The following is a 15,549-nucleotide window of genomic DNA, read 5'->3' on the forward strand; positions in this document are numbered from 1 at the left end:
TACTTGGTATAGGCGGGGAGAGTGACTTGAATGGAAAAGGGGAGTGTTTGTCAGTCAAAGGCGCCTTTAACCCTACACACAACGTTCACAAGTGCGTGACTTCACTCAAGGTCATTCTCTGCCATTCTAGGGTCTTATTTTCGTTAAAGTTTAATTTGTTATTTAAGTTGTCCTGACAAATGTTGTGAATCATAACCTTGGTTCGACACAAGTTTTCTTATTTTTGTAATCACTTTTGAGTCTGCTAAAACATAATCCACCATGTGGGCTATGGTTCGAAGCTCTTTAGGTATAAAATGCTATAGCTTATCCCTCAGGTTAGCCACGACCGAAACCAGATAAAAGATCTATTTCACGCAGAATAATTACTTTCTTTCCTCGAATAGAAAGCCTTTGTACCTGAAGTGGTGAGCCATTACGTTTTGTGCCGTTTCACTATAATGTCACCGAGGAGAGGCGCTTCGAACCGGTTTTTACACGCGCTGTGCATTTATTGTTCAACGACTTCAAAAAAAGAGGAACTTCTCAAATCGACTATTATATTTTTCTCTTTAGTTTTAGTTTTTACTACTCTTGGGTACAATGGTTAGTAATTAATTGATCTACTGTGATATTCATCATTTCATTTACAACCCATATTCAGCTCACTGTTGAGCACGAGTGTCCTCTCAGAGTGAGAAGAGTTAGGCTAATAGTCTACCACACAAGCCTTGGTTACATCATTGCTGATTGGCACCTACCTGGTTACCTAACAATGATTTTCCTTCGCCGTTTGAGTCATATGATATTTAATTTTTTTTAATTCTCATAACTGAAAAGTTGGAGGCCCATACCCGCGGGCCCGATTCAAACCTACACCCTCTGAAGGCAGAAGTCTCAAGCTCTCAAGGACTGTCTGACTCTTTGTTAGCCACAAAAAAACTGACGAATCCATGCGACAACATCACACAGATCCGACAGAAAATTCTCCGAATGAAATAGCATCCGAAAGTTGTAGAATCGTCAAAAATTCGGGTGACACGTGCGTAGAAGGTTTTCTTTTAGGTTTGGGTGAGGTTATAGCACTTACATCGTAGTAGATTCATAAGTTTTTCGTGAATGATTGCAAAGTAGATTAATTAATTACTAATCATAACGCTTTTTCCTATATTATGTGCATGATTGATCTTATTAAAAAGTGCTAAAGAAAGTTGCGAATGAATTCAAGGATGTCCACTACTACAGTATAAGTGATTGTCATTGTTGTCCGTTAGACTGGTTCCCGGGCTGGCGCAAGCACGGCGGTCAACCAAACGACGACGGCACGTCAGGCCAGGACTGCGTGGAGGCGCGCCGGGAGCTGCCCCCGCGCCCCGCGCACGCCTCCTTCCTGTGGAACGACCGCAGCTGTCGCGAGCACAACCACTACGTGTGCGAGAGACCGGGACTTGCAGGTGAGGCTTCTCCGTTAGACTGTTCCCGGGCTGACGCACGGCGGGCAGGACTGCGTGGAGGCGCGCTGGGAGCTGCCCCCGCGCCCCGCGCACGCCTCCTTCCTGTGGAACGACCGCAGCTGTCGCGAGCACAACCACTACGTGTGCGAGAGACCGGGACTTGCAGGTGAGGCTTCTCCGTTAGACTGTTCCCGGGCTGACGCACGGCGGGCAGGACTGCGTGGAGGCGCGCCGGGAGCTGCCCCCGCGCCCCGCGCACGCCTCCTTCCTCTGGAACGACCGCAGCTGTCGCGAGCACAACCACTACGTGTGCGAGAGACCGGGACTTGCAGGTGAGGCTTCTCCGTTAGACTGTTCCCGGGCTGACGCACGGCGGGCAGGACTGCGTGGAGGCGCGCCGGGAGCTGCCCCCGCGCCCCGCGCACGCCTCCTTCCTGTGGAACGACCGCAGCTGTCGCGAGCACAACCACTACGTGTGCGAGAGACCGGGACTTGCAGGTGAGGCTTCTCCGTTAGACTGTTCCCGGGCTGACGCACGGCGGGCAGGACTGCGTGGAGGCGCGCCGGGAGCTGCCCCCGCGCCCCGCGCACGCCTCCTTCCTGTGGAACGACCGCAGCTGTCGCGAGCACAACCACTACGTGTGCGAGAGACCGGGACTTGCAGGTGAGGCTTCTCCGTTAGACTGTTCCCGGGCTGACGCACGGCGGGCAGGACTGCGTGGAGGCGCGCCGGGAGCTGCCCCCGCGCCCCGCGCACGCCTCCTTCCTGTGGAACGACCGCAGCTGTCGCGAGCACAACCACTACGTGTGCGAGAGACCGGGACTTGCAGTTGAGGCTTCTCCGTTAGACTGTTCCCGGGCTGACGCACGGCGGGCAGGACTGCGTGGAGGCGCGCCGCGAGCTGCCCCCGCGCCCCGCGCACGCCTCCTTCCTGTGGAACGACCGCAGCTGTCGCGAGCACAACCACTACGTGTGCGAGAGACCGGGACTTGCAGGTGAGGCTTCTCCGTTAGACTGTTCCCGGGCTGACGCTGACAATAAGGAAGATAGATTTCCAATAACAAAATTAATGTAAGAAAAAAAAATATTTTTTTATAAAAACTGGCCAAATGCGAGTGTCTAGACAGAATAGGACAGGACGTGATAGGATGACCATGATGAAACGTTGACGGAGACGGAATGGGGACAGGATAAAATAATTTTCGATCGGCGTGACGCTGACGCGAGGTTAACATTAACCCATCCCTAAAAAGTAGATAACGCTGCTACAGAAGTTTTCATTTAAAAAAATCATATATTTTGACATGTATGCAAAATTCATAAATTGTAATTTAATTATATGACCGTTAACTACATCCGTTGTTTAGTTAACCCCATGACAACCCAATGACGCCGCCACTTGTCACGTTACTGCCAGACTTGTCACGTTACTACATCAAAGGAGTGACCACTTACATTGACGTCACGTTCATCCCGCACTACTAGTACGTGACTTACGTGCTGCCCGACCCCTTTACTGCATTAACAACCTTACACCATTAACTTAAAGTTCAAATTACCATTTACACACACACAAAACAATACACATTCCTAACATTAAACTCAATGCAATCATAAATAAAGTCCAAATTAGGTTGACACCTTAACTTCAGGGCTTTTGTTATTTTAAAGATAAACTTCTCGAGTGTTGTTCATAATATGAACTGTACTACAATGAACATAAGGTTCTAATTTGATTGGAGAAGTAAACTTTCTGAGTTTTGGCCCTTTCGTTCCGTTAAATTGCTTTGTTCTTAAAACATCCTGTTAACATTCGACTTGCCTTCTGAAATTGGGTAAACGAAGCGTCTTACCCTTTAATTGGTGTGATGACATAAGACGCTATCAATTCTGAGTTAGTAGGGTACGAGTAAGGCTTTATTACAAGCTTTTGTTTAACGTGCAATTCAGCCTATTGTAAATAGCCCACTTCAGCTGGCGTATTCGCTATTTATTATATATAGTCATTATTATCAAACTATTAAAATAAACATCAATTCAATTGACAAAATGCCATTTACCTACTGTGTGATATCCAACAGTAAGCACCGGATGACATTTGTTACATAGAATCTCAAATTCGTATATGTCAACTAGCATACGTCAAAGATAGTGAATTAGCCTGCATTACGCTAGGTAAATGATATTTGTCAATTGATTTGATGCTTATTTTAATAGGTTGATAATAAAGACCAAAATAGTGAATAGGCTAGCAGTTTGGCCTAAATAATTATCTACTTACTGACTACTATCTATGTAGTGAAGAATTTTGCGAAAGAAAGATAAATTGTATATTTTATAGCCAAACACATGACTCGAACCTTGTACCTTATGATTGTAGCCCCATCAGCTAACCATTGAACCATATAAACCAAATAAATGAAAAAGTTTGATGAGATGAATACGAAATATAAATTAATAGTAACGTATTTTAATAATTACCATAAATTTTAAATTTATACTTTATTTTGGCTTTAATTTACCGGAGAAATTCGTATAAAACATTCGTAGCACGTCTACGAAATTCGTAGGCTCGTAGCTACGTGCTACAATTTTGTCTACATTTTATTGTTAATTTCGCTCCGACTTGAAAATGCAGAAGATATTTTATTTATTTTATCTGTACTATTTTATTTATTTTTATTTTTATCTGTACTTATTTTATTTATTTTTATTTTATCTGTACTTAGTAATTAGACTATTTTTGCATACATTTCAACTTTTAGCAATATCTATATCCAATTTTGTATTAATCTATCTTTGTCCCGCGATATCACCGGCCTGCTTCTATTGAAATTTGTAGCCATTGAAGAAAGTCACCTGCAGAGTTCTAGAAAGGGTGTGCTTTGATGAGTAAAGACTATTCAATGGTAAATGGGTGGTAAATATAACCCGGTGACCTAGATAGTGGCACAAAAGCGACGCACTCGGCTTCTGCCATTGTCAGCGACCAAACGGTTCCGACCGACTAATGGTTTTGTACTGACGTGCTAACTTGAGCTATTATTGTATTTTCTTAAATCCGTGGTAGTGACATGACATCTCAGTGGACCTCTGACTTCGATTCGGAGGCCGTAGGTTCGAATCCAGTCCGGATTCTTCTTTTACGCTGCTACGCTTCTGTACGCAGTCTGTTCTTCTTTTACGCTGCGGCTACTGAAGCGATTTGCCTGAAATTTGGAATAGAAATAGATTTTAATATGAATTAACACGTAGGCTACTATTCATCCCGGAAAACCCCATGGTTCCCGTGGGATTTGTGAAGAACTGAATTCAACGCGGACGAAGTTTTTTCTTTTGTATATATTTTTTAAATATTATCATTAACTTGAGGTTTAAAGGGTAGTGTTATAATGGTGTAAAAATAGATAAAAATAAACTCTCCACTGTTCTGTATACAAAGGCTCAAAAGCACTCTCATAAAAGTTTATTGAAAGCTATTTGCGTTAAATTCGTTCATTTTGCCGATACGCGTAGCTTTCTTTGCGCCTCACTGACTTGCATTGAAATTAATGCACTGAGCTTTAAAACAGCATTCTGTGTAGCAGACCAGAAAGCCTCTCTTCGCTAGAAATATCCTGAAACTCTCATGATACAATGTCGGGCGTCATATGAAAGCTAGGAATCTTTTTATTTTTAACAGACTTCAAAAAACAGGAGGAGGTTCTCAATTTGCCGCGTATGTATTTTTTTAATGTTGTATGCTAGGACACACTAAATATAGTAAAATAAAATCTTTGTAACAAAAAAATTGGGCCGATTTCAATATCACAAAAATAAACTAAAAATCGAAAAATAATATCGTATGAGCTATCTTCTGATCACTTTAAAGCTCGGAGCAAGGATTTTGTTTTCTCATCTCCTACTACTGGTGGTGATTTTTAAACCAGGAGGCGTATTGTACCTTATTTTATCAATAAAATTAAAAAAAAGGAAAAAAGGGGAACTTCCATCGACGCATATTATGTTAATGTTTGTTACCTTATAAATTCATCATAAAGGACATAAAAGTAGGAACTCCTTAATCTTTCCTACCCTACATACACACACATACTTCTCGAAGTTTTTCTCTCTGCCACACGAAGGACCCTGCACCCGGATGGTGAAACAATAAAATGCTGAGATATTCATCTCATATTTTCCCCCTCTAAAAGAGCACTACCTATAAGCATCGCCTTCAAACCGATTAGTAAATAGACATGGCATGTTATTATCGCTTTTTAGTGTAGTGTATATCTGTGTTCTATGAAATAATTTCATTTAACGGGATCGATCAACAATTTGCAGTGTTGAGACACCATCGTCACAGTAAAAATATAACTGTACCATCGCTTATATAAACTCCGCGTAACTTTGCTTTCGTTCAGCCAAGCCGCTTCGAAATACACACAATTACAGTAAACATGTAAGAAGACAGTGTTTTAAAAGGATATTACATCCCATCGGGTTGACTCTCGACGTTACCATTTGGTTTATAAATCCGCGACTTTACTGCTTTCTTTATGATCACGAGCGCATTTAACGACTTTGGGAAACACGCTCTATGGCTGCCATAACCATAACATTCATAACTGGGTGCAGCTTGCTTTTAATGCGGTTTTCATGGCTTTCAATCCATACTAATATTGTTAATGTGAATCTGTCTGTCGCGATTTCACGAGTAGTAAGCTGCTAGGCAAGGTCACTGACATAGCTCAGCGAGTCGCGAAGCTAAAGTGGCAATGGGCAGGCCACATAGTTCGAAGAGCCGATGGACGTTGGGGTCCCAAGGTGCTGGTGCTTATTCGGAATGAATACTGTCGAAAGGGCTGGCAACGAGAAAACGAGTGTATGCAGCCTTAGGAGTAGGATTTTCTATATTCTGGGAAACAAATTAATAATAATTAAAGTCTGTAAACTTTTATTAATATAAATTGAATAACGAAGAAATTTCAAACAATCTCTAATTAAACAACTTGGTCTGAAATTTTTGCTAAATAACTAAGTAATGACTCAGGGTCATCTCCAAGAACACATTTATCTATGATTTAATGAATAAATGATTATGAAATTCCATAAAATCGATTCAGTAGATTAATTAGCCTTGAAACGGCAACAGACAGACAGACAAACTAAATTCCGCAAATGACATTAGCATGGGTACAAAACTAACTACCTCATGGTTCAGTGGTTAACCTATGTGGCCTTGAATCACGAGAACTGGGTTCGAGTCCGAGGTCGGGCTATGAGATACTGAGCTTTCTTTCTTATATCATATATATCATCATTATCAACCCATATTCGGCTCACTGCTGAGCTCGAATCTCCTCTCAGAATTAGAGGTGTTAGGCCAATAGTCCACCACGCTGGTCCAATGCGGATTGGCAGACTTAACACACGCAGAGAATTAAGTAAATTCTCAGATATGCAGATTTTCTCACAATGTTTTTCCTTCACCCTTTGAGACACTTGATATTTAATTTCTTAAAATGCACACAACTGAAAAGTTGGAGGTGCATGCCTCGGACCGGATTCGAAACCACACGTTCCGGAATCGGAGGCAGAGGTCATATCCACTGGGCTATCACGGCATAGGCTACATATTATCCCCGTATTCCTACGGGAACGTGAACCACGCGGGTAAAACCACGCGGCGTCGGCTAGTTAAAAATATAAGAAAATACTAAAGTACAGCTGGCGTTGTCTAGAAAAGAACATCCTCATCAGAACGGTTTCAAAAGGCACGTAGCAAAGTTTTGGTGCAATTTGTGTCTGTATTGTTTCGCGGTTATTTTCGTTTCGCCATTAATTATTTACATTTTGAGTATAAAAGGCTTTGAAGGAAGGCTTTATAATTAATATCGAAGCGGAAACTTTCATCAGCGTTTGTTTTTGGACGTCAAAAGAATTTATTAATTCAGTTTGTATGAAGCGTTTAAAATACAAATTTTAATTGACAGACAAATAAAGGGGTGTATTTATTTCAAGATTATAATTTAAACATAAATAATAAATACTAGCAAACGCCGGTGGCTTTGTCTGGAAATTCAATTCTTTTTCGAACGATGTTCTTTTAGGCGACTTATAGAAATATCAATTAGTAGACATGTAACGGAAGAAAACCGTTAAACACAAATCTTTACTAATATTATAAAGCTAAAGAGTTTTTTTGTTTGAACGCGCTAATCTCAAGAACTGATGGTCCGATTTGAAAAAATATTTCGGTGTTAGATAGACCATTTATCGAGGAAGGCTATAGGATACATATTGTCCTCGTATTCCTACGGGAACGGGAACCACGCGGGTGAAACCGCGCGGCGTCAGCTAGTAATATCATAATATTAGGGAATAAAGTATAGGACGTAGTTAGTATGTGTATATTGTGTGGTGACTATTAAGATTGAAGGTTGATTTATTCACTCAGTTTAATGTTTATTGTCTGCTAAGCAAAGTCTGCCAATCCGCATTGGGCCAACGTGGTGGACTATTGGTCTAACCCCTCTCATTCTGAGAGGAGACTCAAGCTCAGCAGTGAGCCAAATATGGGTTAAGAATGAACCTATGTACACTGCTCGTGCGGATTACCTTGACACCTGGCTCAAACGTTTGTACTCTGTTTGTATGGATGTGTTTGGTAGTCAGGTGTCAAGGGATTATAGTTAGCGGGTTTTTGCGCACGGGGTTATAGTTAACGTTCCTATCGGAGAATACGGAGGTAACGAAAGTCCTATGACATTGACAAATAACGTCGCTTTTTATTAGTAAGTTAATTTTTTAAATCGTTTCAGTATATCTAGAGATTACCCCCAACAACCTCACAAACCTTACCTTTGATAATTTAAAATAAAAATTTAATATTTTCACCTTTATAATATTTATAGATAAACTAGCTGACGCCGGCGACTTCGTCCGCCCTTTGACCTCCTTAATCCGGCCCTATCCCAAAATCTATTCTTAGCGTACACCAACTAACTATGAGTATACTTCCTAGCCAAATTTCATCTTTATACGTCAAGCAGTTTTTGAGATTTCATGATGAATGACCTTTCGCATTTATATATTAAGATGAACAGAGGGCCTAGTGGCAGTTTGATACTCTTACTGTCACGTAACGTAAACGCGAATTTCTAAGGAATTGAAACAGCGCCATCTAGTGTCACTACTGCACAACTGTTTCAATTCCATATAAATTTGCGTTTACGTCAACGTGATGGTAACAGTATGAAAATATTGAAAACTCCCACTAGGCACACTGTAGTCACGGATGCAATGCGTCTTATATGCAGATCAGTGGACACCTACCATTATTGCGCAATGTTGAAACGTTTGTTTTATATTCTTTTAATCACTTAAAAAAGTAAACTCAACACATTATTTTTGTATTTTTTATCAGTGAACTGAAATGAATATATTGTCCTCTTCCATATATTTTAGCCTCTTCCATATCTAAAACTTAAATAAATAGTAATAGCAAAATGGACATATCATGGCTCGCTTCCAAACGCCGCATTTCCTCGCCACTCGATACGACTCTACGAATATTTTTTCCGAATACTCTGTGTATGTTTTTGTTCGCATTTAGTACATTTTTCAGTAGTTTTTAACCGATATCAAAAAAGGAAGATATTCTCAATTTGGCGAAATATTTTAAACTAGCGGACTCCCGCGACTTCGTCCGCGTGGAAATCAATGTTAAACTTCATCCCCAGTTTCATTAATATAGGGGTTGAATTTCAAAGTATCTTTCGTTTTTTTTATAAACAAATTTTTAAAATTGTAACTCTGACAATGAAGGACTTTCCATAGAAACTTTCAACCCCTATTTCACCACCTTTTATTATTATTTTAGGATTAAAAAGTACTTAAAGTTTTCAGAGTCTAGAATCCTAAGATCTCATTTACTTCTAATTAAATTTATCTTGATTGGTTCAGACGTTTAGCCGTGAAAATGTAACCGATAGACAGACAGACTTACTTTCGCATTTATAATATTAGTATAGATAAGTATTTTCAGTATTCACCGATTACCGTTTTCGGGGTTTTTTCATGAAGTTTTCACAACTGATCAGAGTGATTCACGAGGAAAGTTTCGGTATATAATTTGTAAAGTTTTTGTGTAAATTGGTTGAAGTGTTTGGATCATTGGAAGTGTTGGTAAAAGTCAATCCGCCTAGAAGCTTTCATCGAAAACGCTGCTTTTGAGATATAACGCTTTAATAAAAGGATACACGCGGGCGGCGTCGCAAGCATCGTCTAGTATAATAGATTGAATGGGGATGATGACTAGGTTTGAATAAATTGATTTTTATGATACATTCTGGTAAATAAGGTCAATTTTAACTAATTTATACATAAAAAGCAAAGATTGACTGGATATTTGCAAAATAAATAAGATTATAAAATTTCAAAATCTATTAAAAATCTTTTATCGTAATTAGACGAAATTTCATACAGCTCTAGCTTCCTTACATTAAATGTGACATTTTTATAATAATATAAACTATAAACATAAACGCACCAATAACAAAGATATTAGTAATTTTGTTTGAACGCACATACAAATCTAACGATCATTGCATTGCCTACGACGTCATTAGTTCGTGCCATTTTGTATGGAGGTACGTTTTTCAGGGATCCGCGCCACAAATCTGACCCTTTAAATCCCTGTAGCTCCGAAAGTAATGATCGCAGATACCCTGTTACTTTTACAAAATTGCTTTACTATTAGCATACTCTTAATTTATATACAATTTAAAAAACTGTCATCATCGCTATTGTATATTCTAAACTGGACCTGTAAACAAGTGATACGTCGATTCTCTTTCTACTATCGCAATCGCTTCGAAAATTCAAAAATGTATAGGAATGACATTTGCTATCGACAGGTAACGTGATAAAGTTGTCAATCGGATCTGTAATTCTCATACATTTTTCTAGTTTTCGTAGCGTTAGCATTTGTAGAAAGAGAATCGACGTGCCATCGGCTAGAGGCTCTGTAGATTGCAACTATGTTATTTCACTGATAGCTAATAAAACACACAATAAAATGCTTAAACGTATCCCGCTCCGATATAAACTACGACCTGCTTTAAGGTCGTTTCACAGCACATAAGTGTTCATAATGTTTATTACGTCGTAACTTCTAAACCTAAACGGATTTATTTATGCGGTTCCGGGATCACTTCGTGGTATTTTAAAAATATCTTGATACAATTTTTGACTACCTACTGATAAATATCACCATACGGGCAGCGGAAGGGTAGGGTAGATGTAGAGTAGGGGTAGCTTGGTTAGGGGTAGGGTATGGTAGGTGTAGGGTGGGAGTAGAATAGGATAGTGGTAGGGAATGAGTCAAAGCGAAGCTTGACCAGGTCCGCTAGTAAGATTATAAAAACTAGAGATGCGTCGAGTAACACTAATTTTTTTTTTAACCGAGTACTCGGCCGAGTAACTCGGTTCAATCAAATTAAATTCCATTCAATTCAAAATTGTTTTTTTCAAGTAGGCTTAGTTTACAAGCACTTTTGAAACGTCAAGTTTGACTATTTGTAGTGACTCTACCACCAGCTCAGATGGCGCAGTCTCCTGTTGAGAAGAGCGACGGGAAGCTCAACAGTTGCTCTTTTAAATATTTTTTTTAATTTTATTGAAATTTAATTGAGATTTTCAAAGATTTCCTTTGAATACTAATGAATACTTTTTGATTAACACTGTTGTTTTAATTATATGTATATATACTCGGCATTCACCGACCGAGTTATTCGGCCGAGTACGAGTATCAAAAAATCCGCCGAGTACCGAGTATCAACCGAGTACTCGGCCCATCTCTGATAAAAACCAAAAAATTTCTTTTTTTTACTATATAAACCTCTTCTAAGAAGAAATATGAATAAAACCAGCACTCTATGTGTCTAATACCATTTTTGGCACGTTGTCATAGCAATAGTGGCCGAAGTAAGTTAAGCACGTAATATATTGAGCCGGCAATATTTATAGCCGTAGCGCAAGGAATAGTTGGCGGCGCGGCCAATGTCCTGATGTATGGGACAGTGCCAATGCACTCTGGATATATACCGTAATGGTGTACTATTAGATTAACTGACGTGCTACTAGTTTAGCCTCTTATAATGGTGTCTCTTCAGAATATTAATTCAATATTAGTAGTATGACGCAATGGAATATTAGCGTCGAAGTAGAGCAGGGAGATACTACCGTCATTTTTATTCCTGCTTCTAAACATTATTGCTATATTTTGATTTGAAGGGTGAGATCGCAGGCACGTATAATCATTCAATCAATCAATCAATCAGTCTATTTATTTGCAGATGCAAGCGTTTATATATACAGGTAGTAGGTTGATCTAAATGGTAAATGTATCTTGCCTATTTGGCATGCAAAATACTTACTGCTCATTTTTAAATCTATACTTATAATAAACGTTACCGTGACATAACGGACGCCAACGCCATCTATATATAATCTATACGTATAATACGAATTCTGTACATTTTGTACATTCTGTACATTGAAGATATTTTGAAAATTTTTGTTGGGGGCATTATATAATCGATACTGAAGCTAAAAATATTATATTTTCGATGTTTTGTCTGTCTGTCTGTCCATGTTTTTTGTTATTCGGGCATCACGCTGAAACTACTGAATGAATTCAAATGAAACTTGGCACGGTTTAAGACCATAATACGGAGAAGGTTATAGAAATAGAATTTATTGCGAAAATAAAATAAAAAGGGGGTTAAATAAGGGTTGAAAGTATGTATGGAAAGTCCTTCATTTTTAGAGTTACAGTTTTAAAAATTTTTCATAAATCATGAAAAAAATACGAAGTATAATAGGATTAAAAATTTTTAAAATTCAAACTCTAAAGTGATGATATAGGGCTTGAAAGTTTACATTGATTTCCACGCGGACGTAGTCGCGGGCGTCCGCTTGTTAATTTATACAATCATTAATTTAGACATGATTTAAAATTTACATCTTTACAATTTTATTAGTAAACAGTTAGTGTATACATTCATATATGCAAAAATGCATTGCCTACCTGAGGTTAGATGACGAACTTTGGAGAAGAAATTTTCCATTTTGGATAATCTGTAAGTATAGTACCTACCCTTATAAACTCAGTGCACGCCATTCCGAAGGTTGACAGTTAAAAATTAAAAAATGCATAACTGCATACTTTCGGTATATTTACAATCAAAAATACTATAGCATTCATTTCTTGTCCATTCTTTTAATGTTAATGTTAAAAAAATACGGAATATAATACAAAACACTATTAAAAGTTTATAAAAAAAATACTAATTATTACGATCTCATTAGCGTTGTCTGCTATTGATTGACTTATTGCTTGAGATTACTATACATTATAGTATGAAACAGCATATTACTTGATAATAAATCTCTCGTGATCTCCAAGTCATTATAATGCAATCGGTGCATGACTAAATAAATATACTACTAGTAGCTCATTAGTGAAACACAAATGAGTGTATATAAATGTAGTGTAATTACACCAGATACAAGGCGAGGGAACTAGCAATCCCACAAGACCATGCCTCCAGAATACCAAACGAGCGTCGAAGTTACATGTTGGGACGACTAGAGGCGTCATTACTACGTATATGAGGTTTATCGCACTAAAGACAAAAGTTAGTATCTAATGGCTTTTGTCTTTGAATACAATATCATCAGAGTTATTAATCTGTACTAATATTATAAATATTGGATAGAAGCAGGCGTTACTTTGCGGAAGTTCATCATGATTATATAATGATTTATTTATTTTGCTATATAATATTATAAAGCTGCAGAATTTATTTGAACGCGCTAATCTCAGGAACTACTGGTCCGATTTGAAAAAAAAATTCAGTGTTAGATAGCCCATTTATCGAGGAATGCTATAGGCTATATATTATTCCCTATATATATATATATATATATAAGCTATACATTGGAATACGGGAACCACGCAGGTAAAACCGCGCGGCCTCAGCTTGTGTTTCTGCCGTTTCTGAAAGAACCACGGTCTTTAAATCCTAGAAGTTTATGATTTAATCGACTTTAGTTAATGCATCACTGTGTTGGCACCGCCTTCAAAGTGATCAGAGGGTAGCACATACGATGTTATTTTTCGCTTTTCAGTTTTTCTGTGTGATTTTGAAGTCGGTTGAGTGGTTTTGTGTTAAAGTGAAAATAACAAAATTGCCCGTACTTCACTGAAGAAAGCGCCACAGTACGGGCCATTTCGTGACAATAAAATGGGACCAATATGAAAGTGTATTATTTTAAACAAAAAATATTTTTTTAAAATTGGCTACGAAATGACGAAGTTATGCGGTATACATAAAAAAAATCGCGTCGAGTTGAGAACCCCCTCTTTTTTTAAAGTCGGTTAAAAATACTGTCCAACCCTGGATACTCAAATAATAAACTTATCACATATTTCTTTGACGTCTCGGTGTATAAAAAGGCTTACAACATAAACAAAACTATACGGTTATCAGACCCCCTGGGGGGTCTTTCATCACTGAAGTTTCGTGTTTATGCGCTATTCGCTCGAGGTCGCCATTTGTTAATGTCTCGCGTACTGCTCTCGGGGGGCGGATGCCTGCAGAATAAGTTGAAGGCATCGGTGGCTATAATTGACTGCCTCGTAGCTACTGTGGCTAGATTAACGACCAACAAAACTAGTCTCAGTTTCTACATTGTAAATGTTTTTTAATGCCTTTATTACTTTTAGAACATTAATGAAAGAACAAAGATTATCTATGTTTATTTATTCTAAACGCAGATAATCTTTGTTCTTTCATTAAAGTTCAAAAGTTATGCTTAGCCATTTGACTCCTAAATGGGCGACCGGTCGCCCATCGTATCCGTTACGTGACATGTAAAAAAATATAAAGTAAACTAAGGGCAATAGGCGAGCACAGTATCATGCTCCGCGCGATAGAGGAATATAAAGATTTTTTAAATGGCTCACAACGGTAGATTAAAACCGCATTCCCTGTCTGTCGGCTTCTTCAACGCAGACGGGCTTTTCGATGAAATACTCGCGGGCGGCGAATGGTTAGGCGATGCAGTGAGAGGAGTAAGAGGAACGGTACAGACAATGATAGGCACTCACTACTAGGGCCTTAAACCTTCTAAAGCCACAGCCATCTCCTTAGGGGTGATGACAGGTTTTTTTTAATTGTTCATAAATTATGTGTGCTAATATTAAAAATTATCTAAAAGTAACGGGATATCTGCGATCATTACTTTTGGAGCTACAGGGATTTAAAGGGTCAGATTTGCGGCACGAATTAATGACGTCATTGATTTGCTGATCGTTAGATTTGTGTGGGCATCAAACAAAATTACAAATACCTTTGTAATTTGCGCGCTTAGGTATTAAAAAATGTTACGTTTAATATAATGAAGCTAAAAATATATGAATTTTCATCTAATTACAATAAAAGCTTTCCGGTGCGGGGTCGCCATTCCAGCACCTTGGGAACTCAACTCAACATCCATCAGCTCTTCGAACTATGTGGCCTGCCCATTGCCACTTCAGCTTCGCGACTTTGGTTCGTCTGCGGATCTCCTCATTTCTGATTCGATCACGCAGAGAAACTCCAAGCGTAGCTCGCTCCATCGCCCGCTGAGTGAGCCTTCAAATAAGGCCCATAGTAAGCGACCAGACCAGATCTAAGTTATACCTAAATAAAACACAATACATCTGTCAGTTAGCTATAACATCTCTATTTCTTTTGTTACAGATCCCTACAAAGCATCGAAAGTGCAATGCAACGAGTCGATAGTGCTGTCTCACTCGCACCCGCACGCCACTATCTCCAGCCCCGGCTTTCCCCGCCCCTACCCGGACGATGTCAACTGCGTCACCGAGGTCAGAGCTCCTCCAGCTCATACCATAAGGCTTCACTTCGAAGAGTTGCTGACTGAACATGAACCACAGTAAGTATATTTAATAACCATTATCAAGCAGTGGCGTGCACAAGGTTTTTAACTAGGGTAGGCATTGTATGAAGAAATTGATCAAAATGGACATTTTCTACTCCAATACAGGTTGGTAATAAG

General features: G+C 39.0%; 1 protein-coding gene across 1 annotated transcript in view; it reads left to right on the forward strand.

The window, feature by feature from the left end:
* LOC112051349 (uncharacterized) overlaps positions 1-15,549 on the forward strand; it is a 272,815-nt gene that overhangs the window by 200,396 nt on the left and 56,870 nt on the right. Inside the window, exons 7-8 of the mRNA XM_052885699.1 lie at positions 1,254-1,433; positions 15,231-15,426. Of these exons, the coding sequence (XP_052741659.1) occupies positions 1,254-1,433; positions 15,231-15,426 (376 nt within the window). The remainder of the gene's footprint in view (positions 1-1,253; positions 1,434-15,230; positions 15,427-15,549) is intronic.

Source organism: Bicyclus anynana, chromosome 15, assembly GCF_947172395.1.
Source record: "Bicyclus anynana chromosome 15, ilBicAnyn1.1, whole genome shotgun sequence".
Taxonomy (NCBI): domain Eukaryota; kingdom Metazoa; phylum Arthropoda; class Insecta; order Lepidoptera; family Nymphalidae; genus Bicyclus; species Bicyclus anynana.